Raw genomic sequence first — 19,010 nt, 5'->3', positions numbered from 1 at the left:
TGCTGGCCACATGACCTGGAAGCTGTACACCGGTTCCCTCGGCCAATAAAGTGAGATGAGCGCCACAACCCCAGAGTCAGCCACGACTGGACCTAATGGTCAGGGGTCCCTTTACCTTTTATTATTATTATTAAATATTATTCCACTTTATATTTTAAAGAACAAATCCCACATCAGTTTACAACACATTAAAACATCAAATTAAACAATCCAGAATAAAACAAATTCAAGATTCAAGGAAAATATTTCAGATCCTTCTCTAAGTGACTTTTTTTGCTTTCTCCAGTCGCCAGCCTGGCATCCGAAGATCCCCTGTGTGTTCACAATTGGACCTGCACCAGTCGCAAAACACGCCAGGCTAATTTCTAACACTGGGCCTGGGGGCTGAGGCCTGGAGGGCAGCATTCAGCCCCTAGGCCTGAGGTTAACCCATTTGATCCCATGTGGCTTTGAAAAGTTAAAAACTGGTCTGCTGGAAGCAAAACAGACTCGCCATAAGTGAGTTTCTGTTTACGAGCCTGAGATGAGTACAGTGGTGCCCCGCAAAATGAATGCCTCGCAAGACAAAAAAACTCGCTAGACGAAAGGGTTTTCCGTTTTTTGAGTCGTTCCACAAGACGAATTTCCCTATGGGCTTGCTTCGCAAGACGAAACGTCTTGCGAGTTTGTTTCCTTTTTCTTAAAGCCGCTAAGCCGTTAATAGCCGCTAAGCCGCTAATAGCCATGCTTTGCAAGACGAAAAAACCGCAAGACGAAGAGACTCGCGGAACGGATTAATTTCGTCTTGCGAGGCACCACTGTACTTCTACTTTTTTGGCTACATTTATCCCCCCACCCCAAGGAACTGTGGGTAGCATGTACATACCCAACTCTCTTATCCAGCCTTCCTACAACCTGGTGGCTTCCTGGTGTTTGAGAGGACAATTTCAAACCTCTGGAAGTTTGGGACTGAAACTCCATCGTCGTTGTTTAGTTGTGTCCGACTCTTCGTGACCCCCTGGAGCAGAGCACGCCAGGCACTCCTGTCTTCCACTGCCTCCCGCAGCTTGGTCAGACTCATGTTCATAGCTTCGAGAACACTGTCCAACCATCTCATCCTCTGTCGTCCCCTTCTCCTTGTGCCCTCCATCTTTCCCAAATCAGGGTCTTTCCCTGAGTCTTCTCTTCTCATGAGGTGGCCAAAGTCTTGGAGCCTTAGCTTCAGGATCTGTCCTTCCAGTGAGCACTCAGGGCTGGTTTCCTTAAGAATGGAGAGGTTTGATCTTCCTGCAGTCCATGGGACTCTCAAGAGTCTTCTCCAGCACCAGAATTCAAAAGCATAAATTCTTTGGCGATCAGCCTTCTTTATGGTCCAGCTCTCACTTCCATACATCACTACTGGGAAAACCATAGCTTTAACTATACGGACCTTTGTTGGCAAGGTGATGTCTCCGCTTTTTAAGATGCTCTTTAGGTTTGTCACTGGCAAGCCACTCCAGTATCCCTGCCAAGAAAACTCCATGGACAAAGACAACAGGAAACTCCATTGAATGATGAGAATTGTATACCTTCTTGAAGAAACCAGAGGCCTTTCTCCTGGGCATGGTCGGCCAATTGGTGCCAAAGAAGGATAGAACATTCTTTATGTATGCCACAACAGCAGCAAGAATACTTATTGCAAAGTACTGGAAGACACAAGATTTCCCCACCGTGGAAGAATGGCAGATGAAGGTGATAGACTATATGGGACTGGCAGAAATGACCGGCAGAATCCGTGACCAGGGAAGAGAGACGGCGGAAGAAGATTGGAAGAAATTTAAAGACTATCTCAGGAAACATTGCAAAATTAATGAATGTTAGATCGATGTTGATTTTAGAAATTAAGTGGTTTTCAGCTGTAATGATTAAGTAAAAAGAAAAGAAAGGTTAAAAACTAAACAAAATTAAGGGAAAGGATTTGCAGAACTAATGAATTAGAAATTGGAATACAGAAAGGGGAGGTATGAGGAGGTCGGGGAAGTAAGGTATAAGAAAATAAGGGAATGAAATTATACTTGTTTTGTTTGTTTTGTCTGTATTATTGTTTTTGTTTGTGTATAATTTTTGAAAATTTAATAAATATCTTTTTTTTAAAAAGAGAGAGAATTGTAGCCCAAAACATGCAGAGAGCACCAGGTTGGCAAAGGCTGTGCTAAGCTGACGTGTTCTTGTTACGTCTCACACCCTATAAATACAGAATAGCCTGTCAGAGCTTCCTGTCTCTCTCTCTCTCCCACCCACAGGCTTAGAATATAGAAGGGTGGTGTGAAGGAGCAATTCACAAATCTATATCTGAACCAGGGCTGGGCCCTGGAACCTATTTTCTGTTCCAGGACTGGAAAATACATGTAGCAGAATTTTCATTTGCTTCTATTCTGGGTAAGGAGGAAGCCCAGTCTGATGCAACCTGGGCTTAAAAGTAAAGGTAAAGGACTCCTGACAGTTAAGTCCGGTCGCAGATGACTCTGGGGTTGCGGTGCTCGTCTCGCTTTACAGGCCGAGGGAACCGGCATTTGTCCGCAGACAGTTTTCCCGGTCATGTGGCCAGCATGACTAAGCCGCTTCTGGCGCAACAGAACACCAAAACTAGAGCAGTGCACGGAAACGCCATTTACCTTCCCACCGGAGCTGTACCTATTTATCTACTTGCACTGGTGTGCTTTTGAACTGCTAGGTTGGCAGGAGCAGGGACCGAGCAACGGGAGCTCACCCCGTCGCAGGGTGTGCTGGTCCCGGGGGGAAGGTTACTGTTAACGTAGCCCAAGTTCAGTCCTGAGTCACTAGCCTGGTAATAGTCCACAAGGTGCGAGGCGAGGTCCGAAACAGGGAGCTGGGCGGGGACAGGAACACTCGAAGATCAGAAGCAGGAAGCCGGGCGGGGAACAGGAACGCTGGAAGGTCCGAAGCAGGAAGCCGGGCAGGGAACAGGAACACTGGAGGAACAGGACTGGATGCTGGCCGAAACAGCTCTTCAATAACGACGTTGCTCCCGCAACCTGGGACCGGGCTGACTGGCCTTTATCTTCTCTAAGGCCAGGGGCGGTCCCGGCCCCCAGGAGCCCCGCCTCTCCTGGCCTTAAGGCGAGCACTCCTCCTGGGAGAAACCAGTTCCCTTCGCCTCTCTGCCCTAAGCCTCTGCAGTTCAGGAGAGGCCGAAGGGTTACTGGGTCCCGGGGGAAGCTCACCTGTAGACACTGAGTCCTCAAGCACCTCTGGGGCCAGAATGGATTCACCTGGTGCCTGCTCCTGAGGATCTGGCACAGGTGCAGGCTCCTCAGAATCTAGGCCCTGCCCCAGTTCAGCCGGCCCTGGAGGCGGGGACTCCTGTGCCGGCTGGGATTCCTCCGGTTCGCTCTCAGAATCGGAATCCCAGGCCATCACACCGGGATTTGAACTGCCAACCTTCTGACCTGGGCGTACGCAGTTCTAAATTTGGTAGGAGGGAAAGCAGGATTCTGCAAACCATTCACCAATGCACAATTGTACAGTTCCTGCTTTCCTGGAAGAGCTACAGGAGCAAATGACAGAATGCTAGCAAGCAAACTGCGGAGTTTGGGATCTTGAAAGCTGCTCTTGCAGAAGTGCTGTTCTAGAGCGTGCACAAGTCTGAAAACAAGATCTATAGCTGCTTGTCCATTGCAGTTTGTTGCCTTGACAGAGTGACGCCACTTACCTACCCTTCTGGGTTTATTTGGCTATGGTGAGTGCCACAGCCAGGAGATCAGCAAAACAAGCTTGGGCTTACCACCCTTCCGACGGGGACTTGCTGGTGCATGAGTCTCCCGTGTGTTAACAGAGAAATCCGAGGGCTCCCTTGGACAAAAAACAAGGACACCAGCCAGGAATACCAGAGCAAAACAGCAGTCAGTCGGCTTGGTCTTTATTGAAGACTGTCGCGACAGGACTCCCACCTGCCACAAGGTGGAACAAGATGGAAGCCCCCAACAAAAGAGAACCCAAACTTTTATTAGCTGCTAATCCCGATGTTACCCCCCCCCAAAAAAAACTACATCACTAATACATCATGGTTACATCATGAAAGGGGAGGTCTGGTGGCAGGAATCTGAGCATCCTGGACCCTGCCCCATGGTTCCCCTTGCCCTCCACCAAACACCCATCAAGTGTCACAAAAGGGATTTTTACATTTCTAGAGAGGTCCTTTTGGAGCAAAGCAAGGACAACAACCGAGATCTACGACAGGATATGTGAAGCTTTCGTGAGCTCGCGTCTCCTTTACCAGAGGCGTAAATAAAACGTGAGCCAAGGTTGGCAGGTGCAGACATGTAAGCAGTGAGGTTGGAGGGAAATGAAATACAGAAAGGAAAAGGGTGGGGACAATTGAATTAAAGCTTCAGTGCATGTGAAATAATCACAGTGGCCACGTATCGCCAAGCAGGTTTGATAAGAACAGAAATTGTTTTGCAGCACTTCGGAAGGAACCACCTTCCTTGGAGCTTTTTAAGCAGAGGTTGGATGGGCATCTGCCAGGGGTTATTGAGCTGTGATTCCTGCATGGCACGGGGTTGGACTGGATGACCCTTGAGGGTCCCTCCCAACTCCATGCTTCTATCAAATATTAACCTAATGAGCATTTAATTATCTCTTTCTTATCCTGAAGGCAGTTGGAGGATGGATGTAAGCTAACAGATTGAGGTTGAATCCTGACAAGACAGAAGTACTGTTTTGGGGAAACAGGCGGTGGGCAGGTGTGGAGGACTCCCTGGTCCTGAATGGGGTAACTGTGCCCCTGAAGGACCAGGTGTGCAGCCTGGGAGTCATTCTGGACTCACACCTGTCCATGGAGGCGCAGGTCAATTCTGTGTCCAGGGCAGCTGTCTACCGGCTCCATCTGGTACACAGGATGAGACCCTCCCCACCCGTGGACTGTCTCGCCAGAGTGGTGCATGCTCTAGTTATCTCCCGCTTGGACTACTGCAATGCGCTCTATGTGGGGCTACCTTTGAAGGTGACCCGGAAACTGCAATTAATCCATAATGCGGCAGCTAGACTGGTGACTGGGAGCGGCTGCCGAGACCACATAACACCAGTCTTGAAAGACCTACATTGGCTCCTAGTACGTTTCCAAGCACAATTCAAAGTGTTGGTGCTGACCTTGAAAGCCCTAAACGGCCTCAGCCCAGTATACCTGAAGGAGCGTCTCCACCCCCATTGTTCTGCCCAGACGCTGAGGTCCAGCGCCGAGGGCCTTCTGGCGGTTCCCTCGCTGCGAGAACCTCAAGTTACAGGGAACCAGGCAGAGGGCCTTCTCGGTATTGGCACCCGCCCTGTGGAACCCCCTCTACCAGATGTCAAAGAGATAAACAACTATCTGACATTTAGAAGACATCTGAAGGCAGCCCTGTTCAGGGAAGTTTTTAATGTGTGATGTTTTAATGTATTTTTCATCTTTGTTGGAAGCCACCCAGAGTGGCTGGGGAAACCCAGCCAGATGGGCGGGGTATAAATAATATATTATTATTATTATCCTTGTTTCTATAAGTATTGTTGGCCTGTCGGCTCTTGAAGATGCAGCTGTTTAGGCCATACATTCCCCACCTGCTCCCTCCTGTGGCAGTGAGTTCCACAGTTTAACCTCCGCCCGGCTCAAAGAAGCAGCACTTCCTTTTTACCAGCCCCAAATATTCCAACATTCAGCCACACTGAATTCTAGTGCATTGACAGAGGGAGAGAAACGTTATCCGCTTTCTCCATGCGGCGTATAATTTGATATCATGTCTCCTCTTAGCTTTTCTCCAAACGAAAAAGTCCTTTCTTCGCAGGGGAGTCGCTCCACACCCTCCATCATTTTGGCAACCAATTTCCAACTCCAGAATACAGAGGTGCCTTGGTTCTCAAGCTTAATCCATCCCGGAAGTCCGTTCCAAAACCAAAGCGTTCCAAAACCAAGGCGTGCTTTCCCATAGAAAGTCATGCAAAGCGGATCAATCCGTTCCAGACTTTTAAAAACAACCCCTAAAACAGCAATTTAACATGAATTTTGCTATCTAACGAGACCACTGATCCATAAAATGAAAGCAACGATCAATATACTGTACTGTAAAATAAACAAGACAGTATTGTAGATGCTGAAAATTTTTTTAAAAAGATTTTTACTGGCTCTGATGATAGTCATTGTTTGGATGGGGTACTTTTATCCATTTCCGCAGTCACACAATCAATCAATCAATCAATCAATCAGCTGAACTGGGTTCCACACAGTCCCAAGAACAAACGAACCGAAAAAGCCTCAAAAACAAAAACGCAAAATCAATAGCAAAACCAAAAGCTCCAAATACACTATCTTTTCCGAGGGATCCATGCCGTGGAATTTCCCGGTCCTTCCTTCCCTGAGGATCCCCGGCGTGGCATTGGCCTGGGCCAGTGACGTCACGGGGGTTCCCTCGGTCCGCGCGGCGGGGCGCCCCTGGGCGGAGGGGGCGTGGGAGGAAGAGGCGGAGGAAAGAGGGGGCGGGTCGCGTGCCCCCTCGCTCCGCCTCCCCCGCGCCCGCCTTCGCTTTCGCTTTGCCGCCGGCTGCTCCCGCGGATCCGCCCGCAGCAGCGGCTGCCGCCTCGCCGGGGAGGTCAGTGTCGCGCGCGGCCGGGGCGCGCACCCAGATCCCCTTCCAGGGGGCACAGAGGGGGGAAAACCCCACCCCACCCCCTAAGGGGGCGAGGAGGGAGGGGAGGGGAGGGCGATCCGCAGCAGGGGGTGGGGGAGGGAAGCTTCGAGGGTGCGCTTTCTGTCAATCACGGGGCGCGTGGGGGTGCGGTTGCGCGCGATCCTCCCGGACGGGATGCGCATTTTGCGCACGCAAGGAAGGAAGGAGCCGCGTGCGTGCTGCTCCTTCGGGCCGGGAAGCTGCGCTTCTCCCGGGAACTCTGCGGCGGGTCTTACTTCCGTGCAAAGTTGCCTTTTCAGCTCCCATTAAAATCCCATTAAAAGGGATCTTCACTTTAACTGGATCTTTCTATTATTGTTTTTAAGCTCCTCTTTGCAAAGTTTTTCGCCCCCTTCCACGCTCCCCTTGAAGCTTCTCCTTTCCGGGCAGGTCTTCTCGGCCCCGATCCCCGCCGCGGACCCGCCTTTGCCCCTCGCTCCTTACTTTCCAAGTAGCCAACACCCCTGGCCTACCTTACAGGGCGGTTGTGAGCAAACCCACCGCCAAAGCCCCGGGGTGCCCCTTTCGGCGAGGTCTGCAACGCAGAACGCGCTTACTCGGGAGTAAAAACAACGGGACTTACTTCCGAGTAAACTGCTTCATGGTAGGATTGCGCTGCAGTCTGTTCTTTTGGAGTGCCTGGGGGTTTGAGAGACCATAATTTTGGGGGGGGGGGTGTCTGGCTTTCAGATTTGCGGGTACCCTTTGCCTAGGGGTCCTCTGCAAGAGTGGGGGGCAGAGAGGCTGCCAGGCTGCGTCTCAGGGCAAGGGCGTGCTTATTTCTGTCCTCCACTTTGTCCATGCTCAGAGGCTATTTGGAGAGGAAATCGCCTGGCGAGGAATGGGGCCATGCAGGAGTCAAGGTCATAGTTTGGGGCTGCCATGGACTCTCACCCTTGGCCCCCAGTTTACCAAACATGCCATTCTAGTTCCCGAAATAATCTTTGTCACTTAAAAAGATCCGCTTAAAAAAACGAGGCTTTGATGAAATGGCATCAGTCTTCCTGAGCTGAATTTGTGTTTTTATTTCCCGTTTTTCACCTCTTTTGTGGTGCAGTTAAGAAATTTGAGACCCTGATAAAAATCAGCCCCATATTGGCCACTGACTTCAAGATGTGCTAAGACAGCTCCCCTGTTCTAGTTACAGGTAGGTAGCCGTGTTGGTCTGCTGTAGTCGAAACAAAAAATTTTTTTTTAGAAAAATTCCTTCCAGTAGCACCTTAGAAACCAACTAAGTTAGTTCTGGTTATAAGCTTTCGTGTGCATGCACACTTCTTCAGATACACTGAAACAGAAGTCAGTGAGAGGGTGGGGAGGGGTATTACTCAGAAGGGGGGTGGGAATGGGTGATTGGCTGATAGGTGTGGTAAACCTGTTGATGACTGTTAACAACTGCAATTGGTCTTACAGGAAAAAGCAAGGGGTGAGATGGCTAAAAATAGCTATATCGTGTATAATGAGATATGAATCCAATGTCTCTATTCAGACTAGGTCTCTCCATGGTTTTAAGTTTGGTAGGTAAAGGTTAAGGGTAAAGGGACCCCTGACCATTAGGTCCAGTCGTGGCCGACTCTGGGGTTGCGGCGCTCATCTCGCTTTACTGGCTGAGGGAGCTGGCGTACATCTTCTGGGTCATGTGGCCAGCATGACTAAGCCGCTTCTGGCGAACCAGAGCAGTGCACGGAAATGCCATTTACCTTCCCACTGGAGCGGTACCTATTTATCTACTTGCACTTTGACGTGCTTTCGCACTGCTAGGTTGGCAGGAGCAGGGACCGAGCAACAGGAGCTCACCCCGTCGCAGGGATTCGAACCACCGACCTTCTGATCAGCAAGTCCTAGGCTCTGTGGTTTAACCCACAGCGCCACCCGCGCCCATTAAGTTTGGTGTTGTTGTTGTTGAGTCGTTTAGTCGTGTCTGACTCTTCGTGACCCCATGGACCAGAGCACGCCAGGCACTCCTGTCTTCCACTGCCTCCCGCAGTTTGGTCAGACTCACGTTTGTAGCTTCGAGAACAAGTTTAAGAACAAGTTTAAGTTTGGTAATAAGTTGCAATCCAGCAACTTCTCTTTCCAGTCTATTTCTGAAATTCTTTTGTAATATGACAGCTACTTTGAGACCTTGTATAGAATGTCCTGGGAGATTGAAGTGTTCTTCTACTGGTTTCTCTTTTCTTGTGATTCCTGATATCAGATTTATGTCCATTGGTTGGTTTGTCCAATATAGAGAGCTGAAGGGCACTGATGCCAAACACATTGTTAGAAGATGAGCAATTAAATAGTCCTGAGATGGCATGTTTGATGTTTTTGGGGCCAGTAATGGTGTTATCCGGGTGTATGTGGCAGCAAAGTTGGCATCTGGGTTTATTGCAGGCTCTGGTACCAGTGTCCTTGTTAAGTCTGGTTGTTGTATTATTGTGGGTGAGGAGTTGTTTAAGATTGGGTCTGTAGGCAATAAAAGGTCTTCCTCCCAGAGCTTGAGAAAGAGAACTGTCATTGTCTAGGAGAGGTTGTAGATCTCTGATGATGCGTTGAACTGTTTTAACTTGGGAGCTGTATGTGATTACTAGTGGTGTTCTGTTATTTTCTCTTTTGGGTCTGTCTTCCAGCAAGTTCTCTCTGGGTATCAGTCTGGCTCTGTTGTTTAACTTCATCAGTCGGATATTTTAGTTCTGAAAAGGTTTGCTGTAGATTTCTTAGGTGAGAGTCTCTGTCTTTAGAGTTGGAACAGATGCGGCTGTAACGTAGGGCCTGGCTATATACAGTGGATTGTTTGGTATGTTTGAGATGGTAGCTAGAAGCATGTAGATACGTTTGTTGGTCAGTTGGTTTACGGTATAAGGTGGTGTCTATACGCCCATCCTGTATTTTTATAGTAAAGGTAAAGGGACCCCTGACCATTAGGTCCAGTCGCAGACGACTCTGGGGTTGCGGCGCTTATCTTGCTTTACTGGCCAAGGGAGCCGGCGTACAGCTTCCGGGTCATGTGGCCAGCATGACTAAGCCGCTTCTGGTGAACCAGAGCAGCACACAGAAACGCCGTTTTCCTTCCCGCCGGAGTGGTACCTATTTATCTACTTGCACTTTGAGGTGCTTTCGAACTGCTAGGTTGGCAGGAGCAGGGACCGAGCAACGGGAGCTCACCCCGTCGCGGGGATTCGAACCGCCGACCTTCTGATTGGCAAGCCCTAGGCTCTGTGGTTTAACCCACAGTGCCACCCGTGCCCTATTTTTATAGTAGTGTCCAAAAAATGTATTTCTTGCATAGTTTGGTTCATTGTTAGGTTGATGGTGGGTGAAAGTCATTGAATGTCTGGCGGAAGGTGTCCAGGGTCTGTTGACCATGTGCCCAGATAATAAAAATATTGTCAATGTATCGCAGGTGTTTGCCTGCCCCCCCCCCACCCCACCCCACTACTCCTTCTCCTGAAGTGGGTTCCTGGACTTGTGCCCTGGAGTCCTGCTCCAATGGGACCAGCACCCAACCCTTTCCTGTTATAGTGGTACCTCGGGTTACAGACGCTTCAGGTTACAGACTCCGCTAACCCAGAAATAGTACCTCGGGTTAAGAACTTTGCTTCAGGATGAGAACAGAAATCATGCTCCGGCGGTGCGGCGGCAGCAGCAGGAGGCCCCATTGGCTAAAGTGGTGCTTCAGGTTAAGAACAGTTTCAGGTTAAGAACGGACCTCTGGAACGAATTAAGTACTTAACCCGAGGTACCGCTGTATACAAAAAGCCGCACTTGAGGTGCAGCTTGCAGAAAGTGTGCTATCTGACTCCGCACTCGAGACAGACAGACACACACACACACACACACACACACACACACACAATTTAAAGGGTCAAAGATTGTTTTAATTAGCCAAAGGCCTGGGATAAGAGGCATGTTTTTGCCTGGCATCGAAAGATACGTAACAAAATTAGCAAATATGTTTAAGCACAGATGTGCACACATGCCCCAGCCTTCAATGGGTCTTCAATGGAGAGGTGTAATCTTGGGGGCCTGTTGTCTCTTCAGATTTTACGCTGGGGGCTCTGAGCGAAGCGGGCAGCAGATTGTTGGTCCTCCGAGGAAGAAGAGCCCCAATGAGCTGGTTGAGGACTTGTTCCGAGGGGCCAAAGAGCACGGAGCTGTGGCTGTCGACATGAAGCAAAAGCCAGCTTCTTATGTGTGGCACTGCAAAGGGGGTCATTGGAAAAGGATCTGAAAGTAAAAGTTGCAATATCTGTGCCCTACGTTATGCAAATCAATGGTGCAGCCGCATTTGGAATCCTATGAATGGTTCTGGTCGCCTCGACTCAAAAAAGGATATTGTAGACTTGGAAAAGCTTCAGGCCCAGGCAGCGAAGGGGATGGAGCGACTATGAAGCAGTGTTTATAACTGGAGTTGTACTCTGCTTGGATATATTCCCCCCCCCCCCCCGAGCAAGAGGCATGCACCTTTCCCAAGCAATAAATAAGTGATTGCATGTGTGAGAGCAGTCAAACTTCAGAGTGCCTCTTATTGCTCAATCAATAAATACCAGGAACTGCATGGTGTATATTTCTTTCTGCCAAAGTTCAAAGTTTATAAAAGCTTCTGGGTTGACTGGCAAAGGGTGTTAGGTAATTTGGGTGTGTGTATGTGAAGATAAACATTGATTTCCCAAGCATATGTATATTAAAAAAACAAATCTACAAAAGAGCCCAAACAAGTAATTTAAGGCAAAGCAGAATGGGTGGCAGTGGGCTGTAAAATTGTCAGGTATACAAATTTTGGTTGAATCTGCTCGTGATTTTTTTTATCCATGAAAATGAGCAAAACAGGAAGAGCGAAAAGATGGGCTTCCTTTTTTTGAAAAAAGAAAGGAAAGAAAGTGATACAAAACTTACCAAGTGACATTTTCTTGTATCTGTTTGGGTTCTCTTGGCCACGGAGTGCTGTGTCAGCCTGAGGGTTACACAGAACTCTTCACAGAGCAGTGGCGACCTGTGTAGCACTCAGGCTGCAGTTTATCAGTAGATGTTCAGTGTGTCCTGTTACTTGGGGGAAATTTTGTTTGTGTGTGTGTTGTTTTGGGACTCTTTCATAACTAAGGAATAGTTTCTCCAACTCTTTTTCTCCTCTGCTTCTTGAGGATTTGTTTGCAGGGTGTGGATCATATGACTTATGGCTTGGAGTTGCCAAGGGACTAGGAAAAGAGCAGCTGGCGTGTTCATCTGCTCTTATAACGGCGGCAGCAGCTTAATTGGAAAGATTAGCAGGCTAAGCTTCACCTGTTATGAACACAATCGCATTCACTTGCTGGTGGTTACATATCCGGTTGCTACTAAGAAAGCGCAGGAGCAGGGTCCAGTGAATAAGTCCCCCCCCCCAATTTAATAATAATAATAATAATGATGATGATGATAATAATAATTATTATTATTTATACCCCACCCTCCCCAGCCAAGGCTGGGCTCAGGGCGGCTAACAAGCAATAATAAAAACAAGTTGAATGAATACAACTTAAAACCAAGATTAAAATACAACATTAAAATATTGAAATATTAAAATATTAAAATGCAGCCTCATCACAGGAGGAGAAAGGAAACAGAAAAAAGAAAGAGGGGGAGGGAATTAAATTGGCTCCAACCAAAGGCCAGGCGGAACAACTCTGTCTTACAGGCCCTGCGGAAAGAAATCAGATCCTGCAGGGCCCTGGTCTCATGAGACAGAGCGTTCCACCAGGCTGGGGCCAGTGTTGAAAAGGCCCTGGCTCTGGTTGAAGCTAATCTAACTTCCTTAGGGCCCAGGACCTCTAGGGTGTTGCTATTTATGGACCTTGAGGCTCTCCGTGGGGCATACCGGGAGAGGTGGTCCCATAAGTACGAGGGTCCTAGGCGGTGATTTTCACAAATTTATAAACAAACAAACATACATACATACATAAATCATAATCTTATTAAAACAATCTTATTAACATGGTTAAGTGACTTCCTCATATCCTCCTAGTTGAATTTCAGTATATGTCATTTTAACGGTTTTCCAAATCCAAATTCTTACATAATTAACTTGATCGCTTAACCTATTTTTTTCATATTCATTCAGCATTAAACATATTAATTCATCATATTACATATTTAAATCCTAAGCCTATTTGGCAATTGCAAGCTTTTTCCAATTAATTTAACTTAACACATTTAACTAAATAGTCGTTGAATTTCATCCATTCTTCCTGATACTCCTCCTTCTGGTCACGGACTCTTCCGGTCAGGTCGGCTAGCTCCGAGAAATCCATCATCTTCATCTGCCATTCTTCCACAGTTGGTACTTCTTGCAATTTCCACTTCTTAGCTAGTAAGATTTGCGCAGCGGTTGTGGCATACAAAAATAATTTAACATCTTTCTTGGGCAATTCCATACCTGTTATTCCAAGAAGAAAGGCCTCTGGTTTCTTTATAAATGTATATTTCAACATTTTTTTTCCAATTCATTATAAATCTTTCCCCAGCAGTCTTTCACCTTGTGGCAGGTCCACCACATGTGATAAAAGGTACCTTCTTTTTCTTTACATTTCCAACGTAGGTTATCACAGTTATGATAGGCCTTTGCAAGTTTAACAGTACCATCTATACATAATTTTCATTATATTTTCCTTTAACATTCTACATGCAGCAAACTTGACCCCTTTCTTCCACAATCTTTCCCAATCCTCAAACATTATGTCCTACATTTCTTGCCCAATCAGGGCCCAGTGAATAAGTTGGCAACCCACAGAGGGGTTTCCAAATGTCCAAGTCACCCACGAGTGGCAAAGGGTGCAGCCTCAGGCATCTGTTCCTGAAGATCTAGGATGCATAGCTGTCAACTTACAGATTTGAAAATAAGGGACCAGCTGCCTCGAAAATAAGGGATCAGCAGCCAAAATAAGGGATTTTCCCAGCACAGGTATGTTCAACTTCTGAGCCCTTCTGAGCCAAAGGCAGAAAGCCCAGCCAGCAGCCAAACAAAGCCTCAAGCGGTGGTTCCCACAGCACAGCAACCTGGCAAAAGGGATGCAGCAAGGAAAACCACCGTCACCTCTCCGCTGGGAAGCGCTGAGCAAAGGCGACTCCCCAGGCAATGCGGCCGATTTGATCGGCACAAGGCATGCAAGCTCCACTCCCCAGTCGTTCTTAGACTCCTTACTGAGTGAGCAACGCAGCCAAGCAACACAGCTGGAGCCTCCCTCCTCCCTGGCCGGCAGGGAGGGAGGGAGGGAGAGGAGCTGCTTCCTTTGAAACCTGTGAATTTAAGGGACATCATCAATAAGGGACAGCAGCGGGACACGACGCTGGGATAAGGGACTTTCCCGCCAAATAAGGGACTGTTGACAGCTTTGCTAGGATGCTCCCAAGAAGTAAGGAAGCAGAGAGTCCCACAAGCTCCCAGTTTATTTACTGCGTTGATATTGCACCCTTTTCTCCAAGGAGCTAAAGGTGGTGTTTAGGGTTCTCCCCGCCCCCACAACAACCCTGGGAGGTAGGTTAGGCTGAGTGACTGGCCCAAGGTCACCTGGTGAACTTCATGGCTGAGTGGGGATTCGAACCCAGTGCCTCCCAAGTCCTCATTGGACACACTACCACCACAGTGGTCCTCTGGTGTCTCTGCCTGGGTGGTCCTGTACATATATGCAGCCAGGCATCATGCCCACATCCTCAGCTGGAGAGAGCGTGGTGCTTGTAATGCCAAGGTTGCAGGTTCAATTCCCTTCCTGCACGGCAGCGGGTTGGACTAGATGACCTCAGGGTCCCCTCCAATTCTGTGATTCTAGGTAATCCCTTCTTGTTGTGAACAAATGCACAGGTTCTGTCTGGCAAGACCGGCGAAGCCTCAAACGTTTCATTATTTCCTCTCTCTTTTTTAACAGCCTCTGAACTTTGTGGCTCTGTGTGTATAATTTTTATTAAGTTTTCTATTTTACGATTCAAAATGTTCATTCAACAACCTTGAAATATCAATGACTTCCCTTCTTCTCTTTCCATGGTTCATTTTGCGTGGCATAACTGTGCCCCTGAAGGACCAGGTGCGCAGCCTGGGAGTCATTTTGGACTCACAGCTGTCCATGGAGGCTCAGGTCAAATCTGTGTCCAGGGCAGCTGTCTACCAGCTCCATCTGGTACGCAGGCTGAGACCCTAGTTGGCCGCAGACTGTCTTGCCAGAGTGCATGCTCTGGTTATCTCCCGCTTGGACTACTGCAATGTGCTCTACGTGGGGCTACCTTTGAAGGTGACCCGGAAACTACAACTAATCCAGAATGCGGCAGCTAGACTGGTGACTGGGAATGGCCACTAAGACCACGTAACACTGGTCTTGAAAGACCTACATTGGCTCCCAGTACGTTTCCCAGCACAATTCAAAGTGTTGGTGCTGACCTTTAAAGCCCTAAATGGCCTCGGTCCAGTATACCTGAAGGAGCTTCTCCACCCCCATCGTTCTACCCGGACACTGAGGTCCAGCTCCGAGGGCCTTCTGGTGGTTCCCTTGCTACAAGAAGCCAAGTTACAGGGAACCAGGAAGAGAGACTTCTCGGTGGTGGCACCCACCCTGTGGAACTCCCTCCCACCAGATGTCAAAGAGAACAACAACTACCAGACTTTTAGAAGACATCTGAAGGCAGCCTTGTTTAGGGAAGCTTTTAATGTTTGATGTATTAAAGTATTTTAATATTTTTTTGGAAGCCGCCCAGAGTGGCTAGGTATAAATAATAAATTATTATTATTATTATTATTATTATTATTATTATTATTATTATTATTCCCTGCATATTTTACATAAACTAAACCATTAAGTATTCCATTAATACATCCCTCAAGACTTGTTTACACTGTTGAATTTATCTTAATGCTACCAGCATTTTCAAGTGTAGTTTCCCCCCATATATTCAGCAAACATTTCCCAATCTTCTTTAAACGTATGTTCTTCTTGTTCTCTTATAGAATTAGATCCGCAAGCTGAGCATATTCCATCAGTTAAGTTGCCATTCTTCTTTGGTTGGGACCTCGCTCGTTTTCCATTTTGGGGCTAACAAAACACAGGCCTCAATAGTGGCATACATAAATAGCCCTTTTTGATACCTGGGAATTTCCATCTGAATTATCCCCATCAAAAAGAACTTTGGCTTTTTTTTTTGAAAAGTACTTTTAAATATATTTTTTTCAATTCATTATAAATTATTTCCCAATATTCTTTTACCCATTTACAGGTCCAGGACATATGAATTTTGTGGCTCTGGAGGCGCTTGGTGAGAGCAGCCTTTATGGATGAGGCAACGAGAAAAGGTGAGGTTGTGTGTGAGAGAGAGAGATGGCTGACTTTGGTCTGCAATATGCATGTGCTAAGGAACTGGAGATGTCTCTTTGGGGCTGCTTTCTCAAGGACCTTGTTGCTGTGGGAATGTTCAGGGTGGCAGGAGAGGATATAGAACATCCTTCCTAACGTGCGCTAGCAAGTTTCTTTATGTAGCAGAGTTTACATTCCCCTTTTACATGCACAGCAGATAGCTGGTTGCAGGCTTGTGTAAGCCTCTCACTATATATTCCTGGTAAATTCCCTTTAATCCCTCTTAAAAGAATAAAGACATGGCAATCTTACTCAAAGTCAATAAAAGAAGTTTACTCACATCAGTTCACGGTTGGATCCCTAAAGGCAGACTTAGTTACAAATATCTACATGTGGATCTACCCCAGCGGTTCTCAACCTGTAGGTCCCCAGATGTTGTTGGACTACAACTCCCATCATCCCTGAGCTCTGGCCTTGCTAGCTAGGGATGATGGGAGTTGTAGTCCAACAACATCTGGGGACCCACAGGTTGAGAATCGCTGACTACCCCATCTGGGGGAATAATCCCAGTTCTTCTGCCAGCTGAGAAGCTAGCAGGACCATTCCCAGCTAAGAAGCTGGTCAAACGACGAAGGAAGTGAAAAAGAGAGTGTGCCTTGTCCTTTTGTTACCTGGACAGGTAAGGTCACGCCCACCTACTAGTCACATGCAAAAAGGAAGGATGCTCCAGCCAGGAGGAAACAGGAAGTTTTCGACTGGCTGGACCAAACATTCCCCTGCATGTCCACTCTAGGAAAACAAGGAATGTTGTACTTGACTGCTCCCAGTGGATTACATCCCACAATTGCCTTCTTTTACACCAGAATACTCCTTGCACCCTCACCCCTTTTTCCATGTTAGGGCACAGCCTGCAATCCTACTGCAAGGAATGGGAACCACAGCCCTGCCTGGCTTGACCCAACTAGGCTTAGAGTCATAGAATTGTAGAGCTGGAGGGGAACCCAAAGGTCATCTGGCTCAACCCCAGTGCAGGGCAAGAATCCCAAGCAAATCTTTGCAAATGCAGGTGCCCACCAGGAGAGTAGGAAAGGGCAATCTCCAGCATCTCCAGTAAAGTTGCAAATGTGCTGCCTGAAACCCTGGAGAGCAGCTGCCAGCCAGTGTAGACATTACTGAGATACGTGGAGGTACTACAGAACAACATGCAAAAGAGGAATGAAGTCCAGTTTACATCCACCCCTAACACAATCTTTTTGCAACAATTTGTTTTTTTCATAAAACTTACGTGCTGCTCGGTTGTAGAAAAACCCCCCTCAAAGCAGCTTACCAAAAGATAAAATGATCAAGAAAAATTTACAGCAATAGGTTGTAAACAGGTTAAGTGACATATTGCAAAATATACGTATTCCGGGGACTGATATTATGATTATTTTACTATTATGCTGTGTATTCTATTTTTATGACTATGCTGAGTAAATTACAGTGGAACCTTTGGTTCTCGAACGCCTTGGTACTCTAACATTTCGGCTCCCGAAAACCCAGAAGTAGGTGTTCCGGTTTCGGAATATTTTTCGGAAGCCAACTGTCCGATGCAGTTGTCAGCTATCGTTTCCAGGGCGCCTGTGCCAATTGGAAGCCGCGCCTTGGTTTTCAAATGTTTCGGAAGTCGAACGGACTTCCGGAACAGATCACATTCGAGAACCAAGGTTCTCCGAGTTGTACGCTGCCCTGAGATCTTTGGATAAAGGCAGCATATAAATTGGATCAATAATTTTGCACATGCGCGCACATAAATGCGCACTAACCCCTGCCAAAACAGCAGCTGCTCCCCATCCGGAGAGTCCCTTCCTGTCGTTTTACAAATTGTCCTTGACACCTCACTAGCGGAGAAGCCGCAAACTCATCAATTCATTAAGTCTCCATTGCAATCTGCAACATTCCCTGGCTCCCGCGGGCGAGTTTGCCGCCACGACTTGGGCCAACCCAACCGGTTTCTCGTTCTCAGCGGAACAGCAGGCCCTGAAGCTGGCGGAAGCCATCAGCGGAGGGGACGAGGGGGCAGCCCAGGAGTGTGCCGCCTGGCTGGCCCAGCGCCGTGCCCCCGTCGTGGTGCAGCTACAGCAGGACGCCTACCCCACACAAGACATCAGGTGACAGATCACGCCGCGAAAGGGCCTGCGAATAGCTGAGAGCAATCGTGAACGGGTAGAGAGGGCAGTTCCATAGAGCAGGGGCAGGGGGTGCTTTTCGGGGGCCGGATTCACTTTCGGGGGCCTGGTGGAACGCTCTGTCCCAAGAGACTAGGGTCCTGCAGGACTTGACATCTTTCCGCAGGGCCTGCAATAATAATAATAATAATAATAATAATAATAATAATAATAATAATAATAAATTTATTATTTATACCCCGCCTATCTGGCTGAGTTTCCCCAGCCACTCTGGGCGGCTCCCAATCAAGTGTTAAAAACAATACAGCGTTAAATATTAAAAACTTCCCTAAACAGAGCTGCCTTCAGATGTCTTCTGAATGTCAGGTAGTTGTTTATTTCCTTGACATCTGATGGGAGGGTGTTCCACAGGGCAGGCGCCACTACTGAGAAGGCCCTCTGCCTGGTTCCCTGTAACCTTACTTCTCGCAATGAGGAAACTGCCAGAAGGCTCTTGGCACTGGATCTCAGTGTCCAGGCTGAACGATGGGGGTGGAGACGCTCCTTCAGATATACTGGACCGAGGCCGTTTAGGGCTTTAAAGGTCAGCACCAACACTTTGAATCGTGCTCGGAAACGTACTGGGAGCCAGTGTAGGTCTTTCAGGACCGGTGTTATGTGGTCCCAGAGGCCACTCCCAGTCACCAGTCTAGCTGCCACATTCTGGATTAATTGCAGTTTCCGGGTCACCTTCAAAGATAGCCCCACGTAGAGCGCGTTGCAGTAGTCCAAGCGGGAGACTAGAGCATGCACCACTCTGGCGTGGCAGTCCGCAGGCAGGGAGGGTCTCAGCCTGCGTACCAGATGGAGCTGGTAGACAGCTGCCCTGGACATAGATT

At 47.9% G+C, this 19,010-nt stretch overlaps 1 protein-coding gene across 6 annotated transcripts in view; it reads left to right on the top strand.

Moving 5' to 3' along the window:
• The first annotated feature begins 6,464 nt into the window (after positions 1 to 6,464).
• Positions 6,465 to 19,010, top strand: part of RBCK1 (RANBP2-type and C3HC4-type zinc finger containing 1) — a 36,220-nt gene continuing 23,674 nt past the window's right edge. Inside the window, exons 1-3 of one of the 6 annotated variants that reach the window (XM_077929436.1) lie at positions 6,465 to 6,599; positions 15,888 to 15,968; positions 17,924 to 18,114. In XM_077929436.1, coding sequence (XP_077785562.1) covers positions 15,942 to 15,968; positions 17,924 to 18,114 — 218 coding nt within the window. In that variant the 5' untranslated portion in view covers positions 6,465 to 6,599; positions 15,888 to 15,941. Of the gene's footprint in view, positions 6,600 to 7,742; positions 7,825 to 10,697; positions 10,868 to 15,887; positions 15,969 to 17,923; positions 18,115 to 19,010 lie in introns of those variants that run through there. The other 5 variants (XM_028735562.2, XM_077929438.1, XM_077929441.1 and 2 more) reach the window with 5 other exon arrangements.

The sequence above is a fragment of the Podarcis muralis genome, chromosome 5 (assembly GCF_964188315.1).
Source record: "Podarcis muralis chromosome 5, rPodMur119.hap1.1, whole genome shotgun sequence".
In the NCBI taxonomy this organism is placed as follows: Eukaryota; Metazoa; Chordata; class Lepidosauria; order Squamata; family Lacertidae; genus Podarcis; species Podarcis muralis.
Note: the sequence above shows the minus strand (reverse complement) of the source record. Positions and strands in the feature narration are given on the sequence as shown.